This window comes from Arctopsyche grandis, chromosome 3 (assembly GCF_051622035.1).
Source record: "Arctopsyche grandis isolate Sample6627 chromosome 3, ASM5162203v2, whole genome shotgun sequence".
Taxonomy (NCBI): domain Eukaryota; kingdom Metazoa; phylum Arthropoda; class Insecta; order Trichoptera; family Hydropsychidae; genus Arctopsyche; species Arctopsyche grandis.
The window spans coordinates 13,723,595-13,738,382 of record NC_135357.1 but is presented as its reverse complement, the minus strand read 5'-3'; the positions used below and the strand labels follow the sequence as shown (position 1 = coordinate 13,738,382).

At 33.5% G+C, this 14,788-nt stretch overlaps 1 protein-coding gene across 5 annotated transcripts in view; it reads left to right on the top strand.

The window, feature by feature from the left end:
* cnc (NFE2 like bZIP transcription factor cap-n-collar) overlaps nt 1-14,358 on the top strand; it is an 84,652-nt gene extending 70,294 nt beyond the window's left edge. For 3 of the 5 annotated variants that reach the window (XM_077446727.1, XM_077446728.1, XM_077446726.1), the window contains exons 8-21: nt 2,758-2,918; nt 4,186-4,280; nt 4,465-4,613; nt 4,694-4,790; nt 8,239-8,373; nt 8,456-8,573; nt 9,862-9,949; nt 10,039-10,171; nt 10,362-10,514; nt 10,639-10,725; nt 10,902-11,032; nt 11,106-11,279; nt 11,808-11,940; nt 12,021-13,606. In XM_077446727.1, coding sequence (XP_077302853.1) covers nt 2,758-2,918; nt 4,186-4,280; nt 4,465-4,613; nt 4,694-4,790; nt 8,239-8,373; nt 8,456-8,573; nt 9,862-9,949; nt 10,039-10,171; nt 10,362-10,514; nt 10,639-10,725; nt 10,902-11,032; nt 11,106-11,279; nt 11,808-11,940; nt 12,021-12,106 — 1,740 coding nt within the window. In that variant the 3' untranslated portion in view covers nt 12,107-13,606. Of the gene's footprint in view, nt 1-2,757; nt 2,919-4,185; nt 4,281-4,464; nt 4,614-4,693; nt 4,791-8,238; nt 8,374-8,455; nt 8,574-9,861; nt 9,950-10,038; nt 10,172-10,361; nt 10,515-10,638; nt 10,726-10,901; nt 11,033-11,105; nt 11,280-11,807; nt 11,941-12,020 lie in introns of all 5 variants that reach the window. The other 2 variants (XM_077446729.1, XM_077446730.1) reach the window with 1 other exon arrangement.
* The last annotated feature ends 430 nt before the right edge of the window (nt 14,359-14,788 follow it).

Genomic DNA, 14,788 nt, shown 5'->3' with positions numbered 1-14,788 from the left:
GCGATTACAGAAATGAAAGTTTATGTCGACTATAAATAGATGTTAATAAAACATAAAAGTAAATGCATATATACTTATGTACATATGAATGTATGTCATAAAGATATTACACAGTTAGTTAGTTAGTTTGCATTAGCTGAAAATTTACCTACATGTGAGAAGTTGAATTATAATAATTAATGGGTAGAAATAATATATAATAGAAATTTTATATGGAATCATGTAATTAGTTTACGACAAGCAAAATAAAAAGTTCTGACAGGACATTTAATTAGAAAACAATTGAATCGATTTTCGTACTTGGGTATTAAAATAATTGATGAGTTTAATATTTGATTGATTTTAGTTGTATATTGTTGTTTTAGAATCATTATTAATTATTTGAATGTATTTATACAGTAACCGTTGTAAAATTTGTTAGCTGTTAGCGCCTTACGATCAACGGCGCATTTTAATTTAGTAAATGAAGCGCTCGTTAATCGTGCAATTTAGTTTAATAGGTGTGCGCTCGGTCATATGATAATGTAGAGTAAAAGTAAAGCTTTCAACAGTATTAAAGTTAAATACAATTTATTGCAACTTTTATTCATCAAGTCTACCTATGGTTATTTGGAACATTTTGCACGAATACTAGCGTAATATCTATCGGGTACACGTACATATGTATGTATGTACGTGCATATGTATGTATGTGGATGCAAATGAAAGTGTTGCAGCGTGCGTGTTCCGCGCACAATTCGATTTGTATTAAGATCATTAGTAGCGGTTTCGTATTAATTCGGTGAAATTAGATTTCACACCGATTTCTATGACAGGTGTTGTACTTCTGTGCTGCCTCTCTTCTTAACGATCTATCCGTCGGCCTGTGGAAGCAAAACTTATTACATGTGCGGAACTCGCGTAAATCACTTCCGCGCACTAATGCCGTCTCTCAACACTTACACGACCGCGTAAATATGAAAATCCAATCCGAAATTGACTCGCTTACTGTGCTTTAATGTACAACTGCGTATGAACTATTTTAGGACTTTGAAATTAAAATATTATACAAGAGTTGGCGTTTTATAAAGATTCGTTTATTCGTCGTTGTTTTATACATTTGCTTTTTGAAAATCATTTTAATTGATAATAGTTTCGTTTATTTTGCGAGACTGCATGTAAAATTTCATACATTTTTTGTATAACTTCGACGCTATACTGGGTAAGTCACCAGACCAAATAATAGTTCTACGTCAAAACAGCAGTCTTATTACCATTCCCTCTACTCATTCCTAGGCCGATAAGATATTAAATTTGTTTAATTGTGTACTATATAATGCTCTCTCCATTTTAAGGATAATTTTCGTTAATAAATGCAATCATGAATGCATGAAGATTTCGGTGTAATGCTGTAGATGTGCCTTATAGGGTTAGATATCGTACCGTTCTCGGGTCGTCATTAGAGCAGATGGTCAGCGGCGGTGCGCAGTGAACGTTTTAGGGTCAACAAGTCACACATATCTATATATACATATGTATATGTACATATGTATTTATACATAGATATATATAGTTTTTTTTCATAATACCCAATTCATTAGGGGAAATCGCATAGACCAATTACCGAGTACTCATATACCGATATTTCGCGCACGTACGGTAAAAGCTAAACATCAACAATAATAACGAAGAAAGTTTCGTCAGCTGTTAACACGACCCACATCTGAGACTCTTCAAAGCTCCATAACTGTTGTTGAATATATTTTAGTATATATTAAAGGATATTAATATGAATTGAAAGGCAAATTTTTGATTTTTTATTAATATCAAACCTTGTGTTGAGTTTGGTGTCACGCGCGACGTGAACGGGCGGGTAAGCGCGAAACCCATATCTGTAACTGCTATTTTTTTTTTCAATCTTGTACAAGTAGTGTTTAAATTGGACAAAATGAAATCGACGACATCGAATAGGCGCATTTAATGATGTATATTGATATCATTCACGATGACGTTCTTGGATCAACGCGGCATATGTGTGCCTTTCGATTTTGATGAATACCAGGTGAGTGATTGATTTTTCAAGATATCAATAAAAAAAGATACAATGAAAGTAATTTAAGTTCGCCGCAAGACTCTAAGTGAACTTTTTCGGTTTAAGAAACAATTAACCAATATGAATAATTTTTGAACAACAATTATTATCAACAACAGTATTTTGTTTCTACTTGTTGTTAAATTGCATAATGATAGTGTTACCTATCATTCTCTGTTCGGAACTCAATCTATCTACGCTTTAGCTTCTTCTGGGCTTCATCTCTAAACTAGCTGCATTTCAGTAAATTGGAAGTATTTGGCATTTAATATTGTGAAAATCATTTTTCACTAATACTTTCATTCGTATGTTATTGTAACAGAACTGCTTGGGATTGGGTCTCAACTGGAAATGGTACCGTTACCGTATTATTCAAAAATATTCAAGTCAGTTTTTTGAATCTGAAATATAATATGTACACATGTTCACTACGAATACTATTTTCTAGAATAAGTATCTGCGCGACAGTATTTATCTATTAACGATTTCGCAGCGGCCAAGGTCACAATTGAACGCGAAGATATTAAACAGTAGCTTATAACAGTGAGGAGAAGGTCGTGGATATGCATACGATCGCCTAATACTATGTAATCACAGGCTCATTATGATTAGCACGCATGTGCCCGATCACCTACCGCTTGACATGTTCGAGACACGATGTGTAATTTTCCGTTTCGTTTTCCCAGAACTTGGTGCGCAGCATGTCGATGGAGCAGCGTTGGCAAGACCTGGCGACCCTGCTGGCCCTCCCGGCCCCAGCGGCCCCCGGAGCTACACCCCTGACCGGCCCTACAGACCCTCATCATCATCACCTGTATCCGCAGCATCATGTCAATTCGACACTTGGGTCAGTATCCAACTCGGAATTATTAGAAACGACGTGATTGGCGTTGATTATGCACCTACAAAATAAACGCTAAGAAAAATTTTATATATCTATGTACAGCAGATGCGATTATTCCGGATGACGCATCTTTTTTATATTTATTATTCTGCCACGTTCCGGTTAGTTGAATCTCATCTCAATAATAATTCAATAAACTAATTTTAACACCTATGAAGCCTAATCTCTAAGCATTCAATGTACACATAAATGTAATTAGTATACCACAATGTAGCTCATTGATTAAGCAATGTTTACTAGTTGAAGGATCAAAAGTTCAAGTTTATTCGATTTTCTTTATGATTATGAGTGTCTCCTTTTGTTGGCAAGATCGGGATAGTTATAAAATCCATTTAAATTGTCTCTTGTCGGAGTTTGTTGGTATTATCCAGGGCTGTGGAGTCAGAGTCGGATTATTTCGTAAAAATAACAATCGACTTGACTCCTTTTTATTATTTTATTTAATAAATAGTGCATATTACGTTATGCCTCAACTAGAGTCTCCAATTTTATTGAAGTAAATCAAACAATTCATTGAAATTTAATCATTTCTTTCATTACATTATAAATAAAATCTTTGAATCGCACGTATGTATTTTGATGTGTCGTGGCTAAAGCTGATTGTCTCCTCCGTCTCATGCTTATTTTATTCTCATTTTGTTTATTAAATTTTTAATTATACCTATTTCATTACCAATAATTCTATAAATTTAGTTACATGTCAATTTTTAATGATTTTTTTAATTGCTTTAATTTTTATATTTTGAAAATCGCTATTATTTTCATTATCTACTAACAATTTTATGCGTTGGCACGAAAAGTCAATATTACTAAAATCGTTAAAGAGTCGGAGTCGAATCATAAGACGAAGTCGGAGTTGGAGTCGGTAAATTTTGAAGTGACTCCACAGCCTTGTTTCTTATCTGACAATAGTTTAAGACGATTCCGTACAAAATCGGCACCAGAAAAATTGTAATGCATTCCACTTTCTATTATTTTCACTCCAGAAGGCAAGCGGCAAACCATTAGAGATAAAAAAAAAACCTTTTCCAATATTTTTCAGTATGCATTAAAAAATATAAATTTGACTAGTTGTGTATAGAAATTGAGTTTAGTGCTATAAAATTATATTATATCAAATATAATACGTTGAAAATATTATGAGAGCTTAAAACTTATGTATAAAAAGTAAATAAACATTGTTATCTGATTTTTCTTATCATATTTTCAGACACTGTTCTCAAGGTTCACCTGCTTATATGGGGCCTCCTTATGCGCCACTACCGGCAGAGAAGCCTACAATTGCGGCAACACCTGATATTTACGGTATTTTAAACAAATTCACTATAAATTGTTTACATTACTATATCTAATATAATATCAAAAGTATTCAAGACATTTCTTATATATTGCGGGTCTAAGAATACACAGTTAACATTTATAAGAATTCGAGTGATCAATCAATATGCAATGTTCATTATTTGATTTTAATTACCAAATTATACTTTAGGTACTCCCAATATCAGCACCGCTGTTGCAGCCTCCATGAATGTGAGTCACACTACTTCAGGATGTACCGCTTCTGGTGGTGGTCCCCCGCCTTTCTACAAAGCTGAACATCCACCACAAGAGCACCAACCTGATCATATGTATTATCAGGTATTATTTCAGATCAATTCCACACTTGATATTCGCGCATTTATAATAAATATGATTATTATTATTCCATTTTATTTTAGAATACTACTAATGAATTAAACGGTACGTCTGATGGCTTTCTCTCGCAAATACTCAACGATGAGGATCTTCAATTGATGGACATGGCTATGAATGAAGGTACTATTTGAATTGTAACTTTTCCGTTTTGTAAAATTCACATTCTGTCGTTAAACTAGGTCACTTGATCTCATTGTTTACTTTAAATTTGTATCGCTACAGTTTTGAATGCTTTATCCTCTTAATTGTTATCTACATACAGTGGAAACGCTTAATGAGATAACAATTTCGCCGAATATACGGAGTGTTTCATTCGATACATTTTTTTTGCAAAGGGAATCTAACCTGCATAGTACAATTATAATTTTATAAATGTTTTTCTATAAAATTGAGTGTATGTACATATAATAAAAGGTTAAGTGCACTAATCGTACACATTTAGGTATATTCATACTAATCAGCAGTTTAAGGCTACAGCACAGCACAGCAGCTCACGTAAACGATAGTTTCTATTCATACTATCCAGCACCTCACGTTTCCGGCACGTTCAGATAAGTTTCGACCGAGTTCGAGGCAAAATCGGCTTACATATACATACATACATACATTACAGAGCAAGACAATACGATGGAATATTGCTTGCGTCGTATCGTCACAATATGAAATTTCCGAAAATATTCATACGTGCATGTATGTATGTATGTGTACGCGTGCACTCGCCACTGACGTCACATCGTGCGTGAATATTTCCACAGTGGTCAAAAAACCAGATTTTGTTTGATACGTTACAGTGACATGTACTGATGTATAGTATGAGTAGAATTTGTCGGCTATTTCTGTTACGTCTACGCCACGTTAGACATGAATGTGTCCATACAAAATGTACCAAATAATATTTAGTACGTGCTGTGCTAGTATGAATAAATACAATTAAGGTTCGGAAACTGCACATAAACATCAGTACCAAAATTATTCCTTAGTATATTATATATGGACACATTCATATGTTCCGTAATGTGTATGTGACGAACCAAAACAGCAGCAATCGACACAATATATTCAGCAGTACATTTCACCGAAGCGTATCAAGCAGAACCGGTTTTCTTCGGCCATTGTGGAAATATTTACGCACCAAGTGACGTCATAGTGGCGCGTGCACTCGTACTAATGAAAGTGTGACTATTTGCATATGAATATTTTTGGAAACGTAATATTGTGACAATATTGACTCGAATATACGACGCAAGCAATATTGCGCCGTATCGTCGCACTTCATAATGTATGTATGTATATGTAAGCCGATTTTGCCTTGCAATCGTCCAAAACAAGCATGCACGTGCCGAAAATGAGCGGTGCTGTATAGTATGAACATAACTAGTATTTTCCGTGCTGTGTTGACCGAGCTGTTGCTGGATAATATAAGCAGATCAATTTAAATTTTATATTTTAAAATGAATTACATATATTATATTTGGAACACACTTCTTTATGCGCCAAGTCTTATCTCAGAGTACAGCATAATGAACTGTTCGCCTTTTCATACCAGTTGATTTTGATACAGATACCTACCGGTCATATTGTTTGGATCATTCACGCCGCCGTGCTTTTTTTACACGCTCATTGAACATTCACTTTAAAATAATCAAACGTATTAGCGAACGAGATAGTTTTTTGAATCTGGGAAGTGTTATTTTCGCGTTTCGTATCATCGACGGGTTCAAAATATTTCCGAATACGACCGGCGACACCGGCACAGTGTCTCATCACGATGATGGTCAAAATAGGAAATGTCAAGAAGAACAGAACGTTCTCGCTTCAGCACTATTCAGCATATGGAAGCTTCAAATACCGCTCATGAAGAGAGCTCCGATTTGACTCGATAGACTTTTCGAACCAGTGACATTGAATTTTTTTTCTACGAGTCTGCATTTTGTGTTTACGCGTAAATTTTTTTTATATGCCTATAAATAAGAAATCACCCGTCACGATGATCGTCGTTTTCACGTTTCATCTGAATCGACCTTAAGTGTCGAGTCATTTCAACGAGGTGAGAGTTATCAACAGTGTGTTTCGCTCTCGTAGGGGATAATAATAACGTACGACTTGATAAGATACAGCAGAATTTTTTTCGCACGATAACGACTCACATAAATGAATACGCAAATTTTCAAGACGAGCAATATCATAATAAAGTCGTGAACTGATTGATATAACAATATGATACACTTTCAAAACAGCGAATATCTAACTACCGACAGCCCTTACGACTGCTATTACGTGCCTGCTTTCTACTATCTTCCATACGAATATGTAAAATGTACGCATTTTTCCGTACGAAAAGTAATATTAATTTTTTTTATACCCAATATAATACGTGTTATATTATATATTTCATTAGATGGTAAACCAGTAGAAGTAGTAAATAATTATTTATATTTTGGTCAAATAATTGACATTTCCGGTAGTGAAGAAGAAATAGAGAGACGTATGAAATTAAGATGGAGTGCATTTGTATGAATGAATGTTGTTTTTAAATAAAAAAAATGCCACTGCCTGAAGAAAAACATCTTCGATCAATGCGTTTTGCCAGTGATGACGTATGGATGTGAAACTTGGATATAGAACGCCAAGATGCTCCACAAAATCCAATGCACTCATCGAAGTATGGAACGCTGTCTGCTCCGCATAACGAAGAAAGACAGGAAGCGGAACACGTGGGTGAGAAGTATGACAAGGGTATTGGATATAGTGGATAGAGTTAAGAGATTGAAATGGCAATGGGCGGGCCACGTGGCTAGAAGAATGGACGAAAGGTGGACAAAAGAAATGCTTGAATGGTACCCGAGAGAATGCAAAAAGGTAAAAGGAAGACCGCATGGAAGATGGATAGACGAAATTGGGAAAATCTGTGAGGTGAGATGGATGAGAGTTGCGCAAAACAGAGACGAGTGGAAGCGTGTTGGAGAGGCCTTCATCCAGCAGTAGATCGTGAGCAACTGTATGTAGTAATGATGATGACGATGATTCAAAATAAGTTGAAAATTTTAAAACATTCTATACATTATTTTCCCTATGTACATATGTATGTACTGTATAATACATACATATATACATACTTGAACTTTGTAATATTTAGTACTTTGATAAAAACGATTCGAAATCAATCAATAAAAAATCAAATCGATGACGTAATGATCGAACGTTTTCGATCGTTTATAATAATTTTCTTTGCGTGATGATTTTTTTTTCTAGATAACAATTTAATACATATATCTACATCTTCAAGTTTATCGGAGTATATGTAGCTGTATATGTATTTGCACGGAAAAGTTATTTAGAATATCTTAAAACATGAAACTATGTAGTTCAGGGACGTGAAATTTTATCGCTGAATTAATAAATCAGTCAATCGTATTATTTCAAATCCGAAACATTCATTGTTATATGTAATTAACTGTTAAAAATTAATCGAATTGAATTTACTATATGTAGTATCATTACATAATTGATATAACTAGTAATTTCCGATTATCAGAGTGTAATTAATATTCTGTTCATTTATTTTAAGGCATGTACACGATGCGTATGCTGGAATCTGGGGGTGGAGGAGCCAGCGGGGGAGGCCCTCTGCCGCCCCATATTCCTCAACCCCCTCCTCCTCCACCACACACCATGACCAGCCATCACATATCTATGGGGGCTGGTAAGTCTTCTTGTTAAATTCAACGGAGTAAACAAAGGACAATAGCAATGTCACACATAATGATTGTATTATTTTATTTCAGAACGAATAGATGCATCCTCAGACAGTGCAGTTTCGTCGATGGGATCTGAACGTGTGCCCTCACTATCTGATAGTGAATGGTGTGACGCTGGAAGTGATTCTGCGCAAGATTATCACAGGTTTACAAGACTTAACATTCGTAAAATATGTACTTGTGGTAGTTTTTCTGTCTACTGGGAAGTTCTGTCTATTTTTGAATTTAAAGAAAATGATACATTTTCAATGTATGTATTAATATTTTGAAATGGTTGTGTAGTTGTGTTGAGTTGAGCTTTGCCGCAAACTCCGGTGTTGTCGAAAAAGGATCTTCAATGTCTTCATCAATCAAAGATTTAGCCAGCCGTGGTTGCGGTAATGCTAACCACCGAGAGGTTGCTGGGTTCGATCCCGTGGGTTGACCTCGATTGAAAATAATTTGTTCCGAATATTTCTGTATTGCTGCTGGTCAGACTTGAATATTTGCGACTCCAAGTCGATCGTTTCATACCAAAGTTTGCTAATTTATCTGATTTCATTGTTGAGACGGTTCCTCAACAAATTGGTAAAACCATCGTACCTACTATTTGAATATGATTTATTTATACATGTACAAGTTTAATACAACAAATTAGGTCCATCGTAATAATAATAAAAAATAGTCTATCAAAGCGTGGATTGTCATAAGGTTGAAATTGCCTGGTTCAAATTTTTCGAACCATTTCTTGCATGTTCTGTCGTAAATTGTGTTTTTACCAAATTTCTATACAGAAGGCAATGCTGCAAATGAACTTTATCAACAGACATATTAACGCCAGTGGCGTCGCTAGCGGTGATGTCACCTAAAAAATATTTTTTATTAATTATTAATATTTGTTAATTGTTATGACTTCGGAGAGAGAAACGCCAAAAGAGAAGCTAAGTTCAAACGTTGTTTCTGGATTGCGTCCCTGTCTGACTGAATCAGTAAACCTTCTTACCTTTAAGTACATACACTGATTTCTCAGGAATTCGAACAAAAGCCAATTATGCTCACATTTGATGCTATATATAGCTGCACCAGACGGATTTTGCGGTAGCTGTATAAATACAGAAAGCTGTATATATAAAGAAATAGCTGCATTTATACAAAATTTGGTGTCACCTGGTGCAGACCACACTCCCCGCAAGGGCCTAGCGACGCTACTATTAATACTAATGAATCTCACTTAATATAAAACCATTGTTTAAGTAAATTTAGGAGAGCTCATACATATGTATGTACATATCTAGAAATGCAATGGTAAAAAAAAAGTTTTTAGTTACAATGCGTTCCTTGAGATGACATTATCGGACAGAACTTTCCAGTGGACCTAATATAAAACAACCGACGTATCAATGTAATAGTATTATATTGATAAAAATACTTAATAAATCATTATTTCATTTCAGTAAACTGAGACCTTGTGATAATGAATCCCGTCAACCGCCACTCGTTGCCCAAAAGAAGCATCACATGTTTGGAAAGCGTTGTTTCCAAGTATGTAAACATATTTGATGTATCATTATATTTATAATTGAATTATGAGCATGCAGACTTTAACTATTATATACTTGAAATTATTTCAGGAGCAAACTACGCTGGGTCGTCTTCGTGGCAGTGGGCACGATGATCATCAAATGACAGATGTTAAGTTCGAATATGAACAGCCGTCAGTGCCTGCCTCCGCTTATATTCCAGACGTTGGACACATGGTGCCAGGTATAAGCTTGTTTTATTCTCAGAAAGGAATTCATATTATAAACTGATAGACTCTCGTTGCTTCGTGTGATATTATTTACTTGATAATAATATTAATTTGTTTAAATTTTTGTTAATTGAAAAGCGTTTATTCTTCAAATGTTTATGTGACGCTGCTAACAGTTTGTAATAATTCCTAATTGTGGTACAGAAATGAAATACTCGTGCACAATGGAGTTCAATGCAGGTGGTGTAGGCATCGGAGTCGGATCTGCGACGGGGAGTCTGCGTCACAACCACACATACAGCTTACCACCAGCTCCGCCGCAGCCCCCTCACAGGCCGTTGGCCCGAGACAAAAGAGGTACTATCCAAAATGCAATTAGTTTAAATTTATAATAGGGGCTTATGTGGATCGAATCACTTAAAAATTGATTTTTTTTTGCATTGAAAAATAATTAAATCTTTTGTTAAATTTTGCTTTGAAGGTAGAAAAGGTTCGGAAACTCCCGGCTTAGCAGCTTGCGGAACTCAAGCCCCTATGTCCAGAGATGATAAAAGGGCTCGTGCTCTCGGTAATTTTCTCCAATTTCAAGGAAAACTTCAACATTATTACAACATTACACCTTATGGTTTTTATAGTTTTGTGATTTTGTAATGACGTTGATCTGGACTTTTATATTTGATTTTTGTTTATTATCACCGTTCGAATTGTAATATAAACATCGTTTGCGTTTGTTTTTAATTTTAGGTATTCCCTTGAGTGTACACGATATCATCAACTTGCCTATGGATGAATTCAACGAAAGGTTGTCGAAGCACGATTTGAGCGAAACTCAGCTTTCGTTGATTAGAGACATTAGACGGCGTGGTAAAAATAAGGTAAATACAACTCGAAGATGCATTTTTACAAATTTATCTTAAATGTCATATTCATATTTGGTGTTTTGTAAAGGTTGCCGCTCAAAATTGTCGCAAACGCAAACTGGACCAGATTACTTGTTTGGCTGATGAAGTTAGGGATGTGCGTTGCCGTAAACAACGGTTACAACGCGATCGTCATATGCTTTTAGCACAGCGACAGCGTGCTAAAGAACACTTTGCAGCTCTTTACAGACACGTTTTTCAGGTGAATTGATTTTTCTAATATTATATGTACACTAGTGTTGTACCCGATGACATATCATCGCATGGGTGTTGGCATATTAAGTTATTAAATAAAAAAAAATTAAAAGAAATGTGTCGTTGGTCATGTGCTCGATCCCCACGCGGTCGTTTTTTTTCAAATATCTTTAATTTAATATATATTTTTAATTGTTTAATATGAAAAAAAAAAATGGTAAAAACTACCTACCTACCTACATATAAACTTAATTAATTCAATAAATTTTCAATAGATGACGGTTAATTCTCTGCCAAGCGGAAACATTAGTAGCGATCAGTATATATAGAAGTTTTTTTCTTTTGTTATTGTATTCGTATATACGTTTTATTGGATGTGTTTTAGCTGTGACGTAGATATGTATGTCGAATCGAAACGACTATTATAGTACGGCGAGCGTTATCTCAGACAGATACACAGACACACAGAATAGCGATATTATATATACATATATGATATTTTGATAATATTTTCACGTTATTTCTTATGTTTTAGCATTTGCGAGATGCAGACGGCAATCCACTGTCTTCTCAGCAGTATTCCTTGCAACAGGCAGCCGATGGGGCTGTAGTTTTGGTACCTCGAGCTTCGGCATCTTTGTTACCAGATTCTAGAAGTCCTCGTTCTGGTACTAATTAATCACCGATTTGAAATACCGTATTTGTATTTCGATTGGAAAGTAAATAACTTTGTGTTGTATTTTTATAGTAGAGCGACACTTGAGCAGTAATGGCACATCAGATGATGATCTCGACAGAATCAAGATTAAACAACGTAAAAGTTTCGATCAATGATCCGCGGAATGCGCCTTCTCGTGTTATGTGTCTTGCTGACAGAGAGATGTCGATGCCCTGACTCCATCTCCACAATTTGTTGAATGGCACACAGACTACTAACAATAAAGATTGTTGTATAAAAATGGACATATGCTTTACAATAACTATTTCGCTATTGCTAAATGTATGTATATTCGTGTGTAACTTCGGTACCTACTTGAGTTTCTATTTTTCAACGCATCAAGTGATTCAACGGAGAATATTTTTGTTTTTGAAGAGTGAGACAATTACAATAATTTACCATGGTCGCTCAATTTACGGTTTCAGTTGGTTTTGTTTTGTGAATATGAATTGGAATACTTGGTATGAAATTTCGTTGGAATTAATATTTGTATGAAAAAAACAAAGCTTTATTTTTATATACAGTTCAAAATTGACATCTCGTCAAATCTCTACTTCCATTTAATTCATACGAACGACACTGATACTTAATTTTTCTAGTCATACCAATGTGCTTTAATTTCTATTTTCTATAACAATGATTTTTTTGTTAAATGCATTTATTTCTCATTTTTATTCTTGCATCAATAAAATGCATTTTAAAAATTCTTAGAGAAACTAAGTGCAAAGCTGCTAATACGCTGAAAATTTATGATTTTCTTTTAAATAAAAATTACTAATAGTCTACAATCACGAAAGAACAAAATTTAAATATAAAAACTTTTTTAATACATAGTGAATCTTTATTTTCTAATATGTATTAGTTTTATATCTTCTTTCCGCATTAAAATTCTGCGTGTGTTGAAAATTCAGTACTACTCATTTGTGTATTTGTAAAAATAGATGTAAAATGCAAATGTAAGCCTGGATAATATTTTTATGTAATTTTTCAAACAATATTTTACATAATTATGTTTTTAGTGAAGACACGTTACAATGTGTTATCAATTTTTTTTACTGTGTAAAACGATAACACTTAATTTAACAAATTAATATATTATTGATCTAATAAAAAGTTTTATTCCTAAATGAAATGAAATATTAAAAAAAAAATCATAACGAGTATATATGTACGTATGTATACTTTAGTAGTATTTGTTTTAATGTAATATTATTTCCTATTGCTTTTACCATGTGGAAAATAATATTTCTATTTGTGAAAAGCTTATATACATTTATAAATATATTGCTTTTTTTGTATATATTTGTACATAATATAATTTTTTTATAATGCAATATAGGTTAGGTAATATCTCTTTGAAAACCACTATTAGATATTTAAGAATGTCTAGATGTTATTTTAAAATTCTATATTGAAGAAAAATGTGTAAATTGTTATTTTTATATCAAATTAATATGAAATGTTGCAATCTGCACAAGATTTTTAAATATTATAAAACGATTTAACAAAATTATAGCAATATTCAAAAGATAATTCAAATTAGAGTTTTTGTACAAACGAACTTTCGCTTCGAGTTAGATATTTAATTTAATCGGTACAAACGTTCTCAAACACGCAAAAAAAATTCGTTGAATAATAATTACATACATACATACAATCGAAACATCCTCACATCTCCAGGTCATCTTCGAGCAAACGTGGTTTGAAACCTCGACCTAGCATCACACCAAATATCCTACGTCGGTTCTATAAATCCACCAACCCGTTCAGACTGCTCTCTAGCATACGGTTGTTTCGTTGTATGTAAAAACTCATTAATATAGAATAGTTTTGTTCGATTCACAAAACATATTTGAGGACACTTTGGTCCGTAATCATGTGCAATTTTATTATTAAAAAATATTTGTATTATATTATCTTTACTTATATATATATAACTAGAATTTAAGAAATGTGTAGCATAAGTTTACCTGATCATATTGTATAGTATATTTTATAAGAATAGCAACTAAACGATATTTTATTTTTAACATGGTGTCTGCAGCTATTTAAAATTAGTTGTTAATGAAATACGTACATATGTTTGTATGCCGTCTAACGAATTTTAAACCAAACATTTTATCTGCAATAACATAGCTGATCTTATCTGTATTTTTACATTACCTAACCATAGTCGATTGCGACATTCATCGCCCTGCACGCAAGGATGCAGAATTTCTTTTATACAATCATTTAACGTCTCAGATGAATTATAACAAACAACATACAGTCGTATTCGAGAAATAGAATTCAATCGAAATATTTATTGAATAACTTTTTACTTTGCTGTAAATTTGTATCATTTTTTTAAATAAAAATACAAAGGTTTACCTAATTGTCTTTTCTTTATTGATTCCACATAGAATAGCAATAGTCTGCGAACTGCAAAGGTATTGAAATACATTTCATATTAAAAAACAAAAAATGAAAACCAAATTAAAAGTTCGATCTGGAGAAAATTTTTATTTACATATAATTTATAATTTTTTGTATGTTTTTAATACGAACTTACGAAGTTTAATAAGATTCAATACGAACCTCAGACAATATAAACAAAGCCTATATATAATAAATACAACTATGTTAATAATTCCTTTCACACACACGGATACATGTAAACGTATGTACATGCAGATGCAGATGCACATGCACAAGCAAACGCAGCTAATGTAAGTACAGATACACTCCCACTTTCACGCCTTCATAATATGCACATTTATATTATTCATATCATATCATATTATATATATATATTTAAT